The 12,002-nt window shown below is 46.9% G+C and overlaps 1 protein-coding gene across 1 annotated transcript in view; it reads left to right on the forward strand.

Annotated features, from left to right (window-relative positions):
• LOC142575026 (neprilysin-1-like) overlaps positions 1-12,002 on the forward strand; it is a 278,838-nt gene that overhangs the window by 159,366 nt on the left and 107,470 nt on the right. Inside the window, exon 4 of the mRNA XM_075683998.1 lies at positions 8,335-8,566. Coding sequence (XP_075540113.1) covers positions 8,335-8,566 — 232 coding nt within the window. The remainder of the gene's footprint in view (positions 1-8,334; positions 8,567-12,002) is intronic.

Genomic DNA, 12,002 nt, shown 5'->3' on the forward strand with positions numbered 1-12,002 from the left:
CGAGCAGCAACCGCACCTCCATCTGTTGCTGCTTTTAGTTTTCCGGATATGGGCTCGCCGACCAGCCCCGGGCTGAGCCAGTGTTTGGTCGGCGCTGCGGCGACAGGTAGCGAACCTGATGATGGCGAACGGGATGGTCGTCGAGGGCTCAACTTAGTGGCGGCAGGGTAGTCGGCGATATCGCGAGGTCGTTCGCCAGGTTGTGGTCGTGGCTTCTTAACGGCACACCCTCGCAGTCCCATCTCCCGATATGGGCATCGGTAGTATACGTGACCCTTCACCGCAGTGGTAGCAGAGCGGGCGGTGGTCAGGGGCGCGCCAGACTTCTGTCTTCCTTGGATAGCTTCGCTCGACAACGGGTGGGCGAGCTGGCGACGGAATTCCGTCGTTACAGCGCTCTGACGCGGTGGCGGAGTGTCATTTTGACGGCGGGCGACGGTGGTGTAGGTCATCGCTTCAGGTTAGACCTGTGGTCATTTCGGCTGGCCTTCGTGAACTTCTAGTGGCCGCTGGAATTCGTATCTCATGACGTCCGCGATCGATGCAACCTGAGGTTTGGATCTTGGGAACGTGGAAGAGCGTAGGTTAGGCCGTGTTGGTATTACGTAACTGAGGTTTTTTAGCGCACGAGAAGGGACGAAAGACAGTTGCGAGACGAGGACACAGCGCTAACTTCCAACAATGGTTTTATTCCACAAAGCGGTACACACATATATTTAGGTAACACACACAACCGTACGCATGCGCATATGTACTGATTTCTAGTCAAATGAGACAGCAACGAGACATGTGTTATGGAAAGTTAAGATCTTATCAAAGATGAAAGAACGACCATGCATAGCCAAAAAAAAATTTTTGTAATTGCAAGATTAAACTGTAATCTCCATCAGGCCACCCTCTGTGTCACGTTTAAAAAAGCGAATTCTTTACTTGAAAGGTCTATTGAAGGCGCGCTAACACAAGCGCTCCCTAAACTAGCAATCTTCGCCGCTTCAATAATCTCACGTGTTGTTTGCGCTGGGCTTCTTCCTATCACCGTGCACTGTTTATAAATGGGAGTGCACCCATGTTTTCTGCAGTGAAAAGCCAGATGCCCCACTCCTCCACTTCGCACATTATTTGCGTGTTCACGCAACCTGTCATTTAGGCACCTTCCCGTTTGGCCGATGTATTTTTTGCCGCACGACAGGGGTAGTTCGTACACGATATTTTTCTCGCAATGAACGTAGCGTTCCTTGTGATTTGTCCGGCAACTGGGCTTCTCAGAACCACAGTAGCTGTCTCATTTGACTAGAAATCAGTACATATGCGCATGCGTACGGTTGTGTGTGTTATCTATATATATGTGTGTACCGCTTTGTGGAACAAAACCATTGTTGGAAGTTAGCGCTGTGTCCTCGTCTCGCCACTGTCTTTCGTCCCTTCTCGTGCGCTAAAAAACCTCAGTTGCGAACATGCTCTGAAGTTCCTCTCACACCACCGTTCTAATGGTCTCGCGTCGGTCGTCGGTGGCCAATGATTGAACTGCGGCGTAGTTTGCTGGGCTTGCGCAGCAACTGAGTTACTGGATCCGCATTTGCAGAGTTTTCCCGACGATTGTGGCCTCGTGAAGAATCTCTTCGACGGTTTTCGGTGGATTTTGTATCATTCCGGCGAAACGTTCTTGCTTGACGCCACGCATGAGTAGGCGAAGCTTCTTTTCCTCAGACATTTCTGAGTCGGCGTGGCGGAGCAGACGCGTCATATCCTCGGTGAAAATCGCTATGTTTTCGATGGATATTTGTACTCGGGCTTCTAGCATAGCTTCTGCCCCTTTTCTTACTCACGATGCTCGTAACAGTCCGCAGGAAGGCGCTACGGAATCGGTCCCACGTGTTCAGGGTCGACTGCCGGTTCTCAAACCACGTCCTGGCAGCGTCTTCTAAGGCGAAGTATACATGCCGCAGCTTGTCGTCGGAGTCCCAGTTGCTGAAACGCGTGATTCTTTCATATGTCTCGAGGTAGGTTTCTGTATCTTCAGACGATGATCCATGAAAGGTTGGTGGGTCCTGAAGTTGTCGCAGCAGAATGGGGACGCTGCGGCAGCCATTGGGGTTTCTGACTTGGACTTGATCCCTCTGAGAGGTCCGTATTCCGGTAGCAATCCCTGCTGCCTAAGGCTTGCTCGCTGGTCATTGGCGACGTTGGTGCTGTCTTCGGATTTCGGGCTTGGATCGTGGCTTTGCGGGGGCGTTTGGTACATGAACGCACTAGCACCTCCACCAGATGTCACGTAGCAGTGACGATGAAGAAGGCAGCAAAACTGTGATTAACGAAACTAGCGTTTTATTGGGAGAACTTGGGCCCTCAAAAGCAGGCTGCACTCAAAAAACAAAGATAGCGGCGAACACACTCGGCGATCGTCGAGAATCTGATCAGCGGGTCAAGCGCGTCGGCTTTTATACATCAGTCGTCGAATGTTCCAGAATAATCACTGGGACCCGCATGTCTTCCACAAAGTTCTACACTGTTCTCGTCAGGCATGCATGCAATCAGATTACACTAGGTTCGGTGACAGACAGCGGATGAACCCATCGATAAGATTCCAGAAACTTCGGAGACATGCTTGGCGCGTCCTGCGCTGTGCGATAACATTTGTTAGGCTGTAAAACGTGGTCGCGCGCTAAAGATGAAAACTTACACGTGTCAATATGTAAAGTGGATAATGTATAATTCGGTTTTAAACATCTGCATTGCTAGAGATCAGAGCATCCCCACTTCCTGTGTTCTCATCTGCCTCTGCTCATTTTAAGTAAAACGGGTGAGCGATGTCATTCCAGTGAGTGATCCGACTGGCTCCGCGCGACAGGTCATCAGGATTGCTTTAAATAAGCAGTCCCATTAGGCTTATATTTGCTCGTTTCCAAAAATAAATACACAAATGCTAGACATGTAGATGTTTTTTTAAACAAATGGCACACTTCTTCCTTAAAATGTAAATCTCCTGCTAAAGCTGCAGTTGTCTCTACATGTGCATTTGTGCATGCAAGCGAGAGAAGTAGGGGAATAACGAATTTCATGGAAAAGTTGACTCTGTTGTAGAAGTGTGAAAGAACTGCGACTTAGATTGACAATAATGCAATGGTGATAGCAGCTGATGGGATTCAGAGATGTTTTCACATAAAAATAGGCTCAGCAGTAACATGAATGGTACCAGCACTGCGCTGTGCTCATCTTGCACTACAGACGTGTGTAGCTGCAGTGTCTGCACGCTGCGGGAAACTCGAGTTCGTCCATGTAAACTTTTTGAGGCCGTTCTCACCACAGGAATGAGATAAACTGTGCGAGAGAGAGATGCGGGAAGACAAAGTTCAGATCGATCGAATCGCATTGTGTCTAAGGCGGCAGGACATGGCCATGGGCACAAGCTACAAAACTGCAGGGTGAATGCTTTGGCCTGAGACGAGCGGGTATATTTTTGTAGCTGTTTTATTTCAATACAGTGCCACAAAATCTTTGGTAGAAAGCACTTCACTCGATATACTCTCTATGTCAGGTACAACAGTCACTTCAGGGACCCTTTATGTTTGACAAACTTTTGCTGAATAGACCTATGGAGGGTCGGCTCAACTTTTCCAAGCATGCCCAAACAAAGAGCTAGCCTTTCAATGCGCAAGTCTCCAAAGAAAGAAGAATGTAGCTTTTAAAAAGTGAAACAATGTACAAAATGCATAGATGATAGGTGCCAGTAAGTCTGATTTTGAAGCATCGGGAAGATGTCATTGTTGTGCTGAGAGATATTGTGTTTAGTCACCATTGTTTAATCCATTGCACCTGCTCATTTGGCAATGCCGGTAACATTTCAATCAGGCCCTAGCCATACATTTTTAAAGAGGGAGACATTAAAGAGCTTTTTAAAGATGATCTGTTAGGGTGTGCACATGTGTGTGAACTTGTACTCAAGTAATTCATGAATGGGAGAAATTACCATGCACTTGACTGTTACACGTAGAAAATTAACTAGCTAACGCAAGGCGTGATGGTCGCTTACAACTTTGAATGGTCTAACATATAGGTAAGGGCGAAATTTTGCTGTAGCACATATAACACCAAGGCATACATCTTAGGTTGTAGAACAATTGGCTTTCGCTTGTGACAGTGACCGGCTAGCGTAAGCTATCACCCGTTCAAGTCCACTTTTCTTCTCAGCTAGGACGGCGGCGAAGTATTGGCTACTGGCGGCAGTGTGAATTACCGTATCCGCATCTTCGTCGAAGTGCGCAAGTGCCGGTGGCCACTGCATGAGTCATTTGAGTTCTTGAAACACGTTGGCCTGCGCTATTCCCCACTTGAATAGGTATCACATTTAGTTAAATGTGTTTGCGGCGTAGCGATGCCTTGAAAGTCCCTAACTATGCGCCTGTAGTGGGCACACATGCCAAGGAATCTACGGACTGCTTTTTTGCCGACGTACTCCTGGAACTTCGCGTTGGCAATTGTCTCCGGCTGGTCGGGGTGTACTGCAGACTTGATGATGACGTGTCCCAAGAACAGCAGTTCTTCTTACGTAAAGTGGCACTTTTCCGGTTTCAAAGTAAGTCCGGAAAACTTGATTGTCTTTAGGACTGTTTCAAGTCGCCTCAAGTGCTCCTCGAAACTTGCAGAAAAAACGACGACGTCTTCCAACGTACGAAACAGGTCTGCCACTTCAACCCTGCCAACACAGTGTTCATCCTGCGCTGGAACGTTGCAGGTGCTGATTACAGTCCGAATGGCATAATCTTGAACTAACAGAGACCGTCTGTCGTGAAGAAGGCTGTCTTTTCGCGATCTCATTCGTCGACTTCTATTTGGCAGTAGCCAGTCTTTAGACCAATCGACAAGAACTATTTGGGGTTGCAGAGTCGATCCAATGCGTCGTCTATCCGTGGAAGGGGGTATACGTCTTTCTTCGTAATCTTGTTCAATCGACAATATACGACACAGAAACGAAGGTTTCCGTCCTCTTTCTTTACCGAGGCTGCAGGAGATGCCTATGCAGTGATGTTGCGCAGCATATCGTCGACTTGTTTCCTTATAGCTTCACGTTCTCGCGTCGAAACTTGGTATTGGCTTTGACGGAGGGGTAGAGCACACTCTTCGGTTATTATGCGATGCTCTGCAACTGGTGTTTGTCGAATTCTCGATGACGTCGAAAATCAGTTTTTATGTCGTCGGAGAAGACCTTTGAGCGGTTCCTGCTTACTGATGAGGAGACTTAGATTAATGTTGAAGTCTGATTCGGGAACTATTGTCGTGGAGGTAGAGGCCGTAGAAACCGGGTGGACAAACGCATTGCTGGTTTCCAGAATTTGCTTGATGTATATGATCGTCGTGCCCTTGTTGATGTGCTTGAGTTCCTCGTTGAAGTAGGTCAACAACACTTTCATTTTTTCTACGTGCAGACCAGCGATCTCTCTTTCGAAGCGAATTTCGCGGTCCAGGAATAGACATTCGTCACCCTCCATGACGCTTGCTACGTCTGCAGGTGTTTCGGGGCCGACGGAAATGACAATGCTGGAGCCAGTCGGGATGCTGGCTTGATTTTTGAGCACTCAAGGCATGGTGGCTTCGAGACCTCGCCGGCTTTATTGCTTGATCTTCCAACAGAGTTATTGACTTCGACTTGAGGTAGATGACTTCGCCGTGTTTGTTCAGGAAGTCCACGCCGAGACTTACCTCTCGTCAGCACTTTTGAAAGATAACGAAGGTGGCAGGGTAGGTGCAATAATTAATGGTAATCCTGGCTGCGCAGAATCCCGTCGGTGTTATCAGGTGTCCTTCAGCTGTCCGGATTTGAGGTCCTTCAAATACTGTCTTAACATTCTTCGACTGGGCGGCAAGGGGTTCACGCATCACGGAGTATGCGGCACCTGTGTCCACTAAGGCGATAACTGCATGGCCATTGATAAGCACGTCGGGGTCGGTGGTTGTTTGTCTTGCGTTACAGTTAGGTTTTGGCGTCGGTTGAAGGCTGCGTCGTGTTGACGTGTGGCTGGAACGTCGCGTCACCAGGTCGTCTTTTGTCGGCGTGCTCTTTGCTTCTGGGCTTCGTAGGGATGGCGGCGCCTTGTTGATATATATCGCCAAAATACACTTTTCGGTGTCTTCGTCCGCAGCGGAGGATGTTCGTCAGTTCGACGGTCAGCTTCCTTACCTCCTTCGGTTGCTGTTTTCGCTTTCCAGATATGGGCTCACGGACCGGCGCCGGGCTGAGGAAATAACGCCCGGCGCTACGGCGACGGGTGTTATCTTGGCGACGGTGAACGCGAAGGACGTCGTGGTCTGCACTGTGTTGCGCCGATGTACTCGGCGACATCACGAGATCGTTCGAAAAAGCTGTGGTCATGGCCAGTTAACGCGGAACCTCGAGGTCCCATCTTCCGGTATGGGCATTGCCAGTAGACGCTACCCGCGTCTCTGCAGTGGTAGCAGAGCGGGCGGTGGTCAGGAGCACGCCATACGTTTTTCTTCTTGGGGTAGTTTCGTTGGACGATAGGTGGACGAGCTGGCGGCGGCGGCGGACGACGAAACTGCGTCGTTACAGCACCCTGGCGCAGCCGTGGAGGGTTAATTAGACGGCGGGCGACGGTGGCGTAGGTCATCGCTTCAGGCGGGTCCTGTGGCGATGACGGCTGCGCCTCGAGAAGTTCCAGTGTCCACCAGATTTCTTTTGTCATGACGTCAGCGATCGAGGCAATTGAGGCTGGGGTCTTAGGAACATCCTCTGAAGTTCCTCTCGCACGACCGCTGTGGCGATGTCGCGTAGGTCGTCGGTGTCCAATGACTGAACTTCGGCGTAGTTTTCTGGGATTGTGCGGTGGTTGGATTGGCGGTTCCAAATTTCTAGAGCTTTCTCGATGCCGGCGGATTCACGTGGAAACTCTTCGACAGTCTTCGGTGGGTTTCGTAACCTTCCGGGGAAAACTTACTTATTCACAGCATGCTTGAGTAGGCGAACCTTCACCTGGAACATTTCTGGGTCGCCGTGGCGCAATAAGCGGCTCATTTATCTAGTACAGATGGCAACGTTCTTTTTTGTCACCTGGCTTCCAATCGAACTTCGGCACATTTTTTTCCTGACAATACCTGTGAAAGGCCTCAGAAAGTTGCTGCGTAAGAAGTCCCTCGTTGCAAGTGTGGACTCCCGATCCTCGAACCATGTCCTCGCGGCATCTTCCAAAGAGAAGTATAGACGGCGTAGCTTATCCTCAGAGATCCAGTTGTTGAAGGCTGAAATCATTTCTAAAGTCTCGAGCCAGGTTTCTGGATCGTCCACCTAAGCGCCACGGAAGGTAGGTGACTCCTTGGGTAGTTGAAGCATGATCGGGACGCGAAGCTGCCATTGTTGTTGACTTGGAGACGATCTTTCTGATCGGCTCGTGTAGAAGACCGGGCTCCGTGGCACGTTTTGGAGTCTACTGCATGCTCGATGGTTTGGGGCGAAGCTGGTGCTGTCTTCCAGGTTCGGGCTTGGATCACGACTTTGCGGGATCATTCGGTACATGAATGCTCCCGCATTTCACGTGGTAGTGGCGGTAAAGGAGGCATCAAAACTGTGAATGACCAAACTAGCGTTTTAGTGGGCGAACGTTTGCCCTGAAAATCAACACACTCAAAGAACAACGATAGCAACTAGTCCAGTCGGCGATTGTCGAAAATATATCAGCGGCTCAAGTGCGTCCGCTTTTGCACACCAGTCATCGAAGATTCCAGAATAATCGCTAGTGCGCGCGTGTCTTCCAGAAAGCTGTACACCGATTCGTGTTGCGCATAAATGAAATGAGATTACACAAGGTTCGGTGATAACAGACAGCGGATAGAACTTTCGATAACATTCGAGAAACTCGCGATACAGGCAGCCGTGTCTTGCTCTTTGCGATAATTTTTGTTAGGCGGTGAAAAACTGTTTCCCGAAAAAGATAAAGCACGCGTGTCAATATAGCTTGCAGAGAACGCAAGTTCTAAGAATTCGCTTAGCTTCTTACTCAACGCGTACAACGCCGTATTGCTGCGCAATTTCCAACATAATGCGTACCACACCTTCATGAAAAGCTCTACAGTGAGATGTCAGAGCAAGGAGCAGCTGAATATTCGTCTGGTTCTCTCCTTCGTATATCTGCTGCGCCTAACACTATGCAGGAATTGGTATTTGCAAAAGAGCGCGCGTAATTATTTGCCTGCACAATTCAGAGCGTTCTGCATGGGAACTTGCGCATCAGTGAAAAACGTGAAAATGTGCTCAATTATAACCTGCATGCGAAATAACTGGCTGCCTTCACAACAAACCTGCTGTTTCTGATTTTTTATGTGCAGATACGTGGTGGTAAACTACATCGCATGGCGCGTCGTACAGCTTTTGGGGCCACTGTCCATCGATCGGCTGAGGCTCGCTCGTTTTCGCTTCGACCGGTACCGCTACTCGCTCTTCCAGATACAGCAGCTTTCACGGCAGTGCTTTGACCTCACCTTCAGGTACATGCGCTTTGCCGTGGGGCGCATCCTCTACGACCGCGACACGCAGCGCCCCATGGAACGACATGCCAAGGCAAGCTTCCTTTGCAGTTTTGCGTAGGATAATAGTTTCCTCACAATTTACGATTACAACGAGACACACACGCGCCTATTGCTTTTTCATCAAAAAATAGCCGGCTAATATCCGTGAGTAGGTATTAGAAAATACAAGTGGCTGAATTAAGGTGAGTGACCAGATGAAAACACAAGGCGCACAAAAATAGACAATGGGACGAAGGCCAACTGTCAGTCCACTTCGTCCCTTAATATTCTCTTCCTGTGAGCGCTGTGTTTGACGAGGTTGATCGTCTTCAATCACGTACAAAGTGGCCCAGTGTTTGACCTTGTTGAAACAAACTCACTCAACAGGTTGAAAGTCCATTGGCATTCTTGGGCTCCCGCGGCATTCTGTTTCAACATGCAGAGGCACTTGGTCATCATGAGCGCATGCATTATGTGACGTAATATTTTGGAGCAGTCTTGAGAACACGAAATGCGTCCGTGCCGCTCTTGATGTTACATATCGCCTCTATCAGTAATAATTCGAGCACTAGCCACCTGCCACGTTTCTTCTATGGCAATAAGTAATGCGTTGCAGAGCAGCTGCTAAATATTTGTTTATTGAGTATTGCGATATATATTTTTACGTGTTGATAAAGATGAATTTATTTATTTTTTGCCGTATTTCGGCTACTTGTCCCAGTAATTATCCAAAGGTAGAGAACGACGCCTCCTAGGCTTCGCGTGACGTGCGGCGCCCACCAAGAGGCCGCACTCGCGATTTCCTGGTCTGTGTGTCACTCTACGCTATGCTTGTAGGCTGCTCTCATGTTTATCAACTCTCGTTGGGGAAATGCGAAAACATCTGTGATTTAGGGGCGCGTTAAAAAACCCCAGCCGGTCCACATTTCCTTCCGGTGTCTCCCACTATGGCATGCTCATTAAACAGATCGTGGTTTCGGTGCGTAAAACCACATAATTTAATTTTGTCAACTCTCGTTTGTGTTCTTCGCTAGTTTCCTTAAAGTTTACGTAGGGCCTAATTAAATATCTTACTTTTGAGTCAGCACACTGTGCGGCTTTCCTGGTGTGTCTCGTCATGCTGTGGCAAGAAAATTGCACAAAACAACATTTACAAACAATGAAGGAGGATTGAATGCGTACCGATACGCAAAGAAATTGACATGAATAAATTGGGCGAACAGTGCACAAGTGAAACAAATATTCTTACAATTAATTGGCGTACTGACATGAATTGTGCTTACATAATAGTGACACAAAAAGGCTAAAAAATTAAACAAAGCATTGATTAGCCATGTCAATTCGGTCAAAACCAATGACAAATTTCCAATGCTATAGAGTACGGCAAATCAAGAATGAAAGCGAAAAGAATTGTTGAAATAATTTTTCGAGTTCAAGTGAATTGAATGACGAAGGTTATTCAAATTTGAGGCGTTATTCTGCCTTAGTGAGATCCGGGCAGTATATTCCGTGGTTTAATGGGCATATTTTAATTGAGTTACATGCCGATACTGGAACCGATTTTTCTGCACGCAATGCTGATGTAACATCGTTTCTGGTCACCGATATTATTTGCACAGGGTCATTTATTCAAAGTTTGGCAGATGATACACGCTTGTGACACAAGGACTGCTGTACATTTGGTCATACGTGAAGTTTTACAAATGGCGTACTACTTCTTTGTGGGACACATTGGTAATGCGTTAGGTGATACAATCGGGACTAGACTTCTTGCAAGATATAACGAGCAGCCATTGGAAGAACTCGTTGAACAACGCATTCCGCTAATATCCTGGATTTAATCCTTACGAGAGCACTCGACGCGGTTTACACTATAACCGACCTGCCAGGTCTAAGTGATCATTGTGTAATGCCGCCTGACTTACGCGCTTCTGTTCCTTCTTTAATTCCTACAAACGAATTCGCGATTAGAGAACTCTTTAATTCTATTACCCAAGCGTTAGAAAAGTTTATTGCTGACTATTTTTCTAACTTGCACCCAGGAACCGTTGAAGGAAAGTTAAAGCAGGAAGTTTTTTCGTTCATTAATCGATTCATTCCAATTAGACGGATCCCCTCTAACTCACATTCACCATGGTTCAATTCACATCTTAAACGGCTGCCCAATAATAAATATACTTTTTCGGTGCTCCAAGACAGCCAGTAATGCAGAGCGTGGACACGCCTATGTCACTGCTCACTGCGAACACAAATAAGCTATTGTACTTTCTAAGAGCGAATTTTATCAAGTTACTTTGCCTTCAATTTTTCATGATAGCTTTCGTAAACCTTGGTATATACTCAGCGACAAGGATTGAACTTCCATTGAATTGTATGATGAAAATGGCGTTTATATAGCCCCCAATGACTGCTGCGAACTATTAAACAATGTATTTGTGTCATTCTTTTCTGCTACATCAACCCATGCTTATCCTGACAGACTGTTTACTGCTTACCATTCCTATGAATTCTATTTCTTTTGATGCTGTTGATGTTGCAAGTTTGATTACAAAGCTAAAAGGTTCTTCTTGTGCAGGAACTGATCTTATGATTTCCAAGTTTCTAAAAACACGGTGACGTATTCTTCTTTAATGCTGTCGCAAACTTTGCTCAATCACTACAATCATCCGCCTTGCCCAATGATTGGAAGGCAGGGAAGGTGGTTCCATTGCATTAATCTGGTCCCATTGACTCTCCATTTAAATATAGGCCTATATGAATAACCAGCGTACCCTCTAAGTTTATGGAGCATGTGATTTACGCATATCTAATTACTTTCCTGTAACTGTCAGCATGGTTTTAATAAATTTATTTCATTTCACACTCAGGTCTTGGTTTTACTAATGTTTTATTTAGTGCTGCAAACAAAGGAGTGGCAATAGGTATTATATTCTTGGATTTCGCGAAAACTTTCTACTCTGTGTCTCACAAATTGCTTTTTCATAAGTTTTGTTTTTAAACTTAACATCTATACTAATATCTTGCGCTGGATTGACTGCTCCTTTTCTAGCCGCTTCCAATATTTATCTGCTAACGGGCATGCCTCTTCCTTTGTTTTTTTGTAGTCTTGTGTACCTCAGGTGTCTCTTGTGGGTCCGAAATTCGTTACTTGTATAAAACTTTTCGCCGATGACTGCGTAGTTTACCGCATCACCACAAATGCCGCTGATCATGTTGCCTTGCAATCCGACCTTACTGCCATATCTTCTTGGTGCTCCGATTCTTTAATGACCCCTAATAATAATAAATTTAAAAGGATGCGTGTCCCACGGACTTGCCCTTGCCCAGTTTATCGATCAATAACACACAATTAGCCTCTGTTGTATCTCACAAATACCTTTGTATAATATCACTAGTAGCCTCTCGTGGAACGTACATCTCCAATTCATATTTAATAACGGTAACCGCACGCTCAGTTTCCTACGTCGCAATTTTTCCAGTGTCAGGGG

This window comes from Dermacentor variabilis, chromosome 3 (assembly GCF_050947875.1).
Source record: "Dermacentor variabilis isolate Ectoservices chromosome 3, ASM5094787v1, whole genome shotgun sequence".
NCBI classification, from domain to species: Eukaryota; Metazoa; Arthropoda; class Arachnida; order Ixodida; family Ixodidae; genus Dermacentor; species Dermacentor variabilis.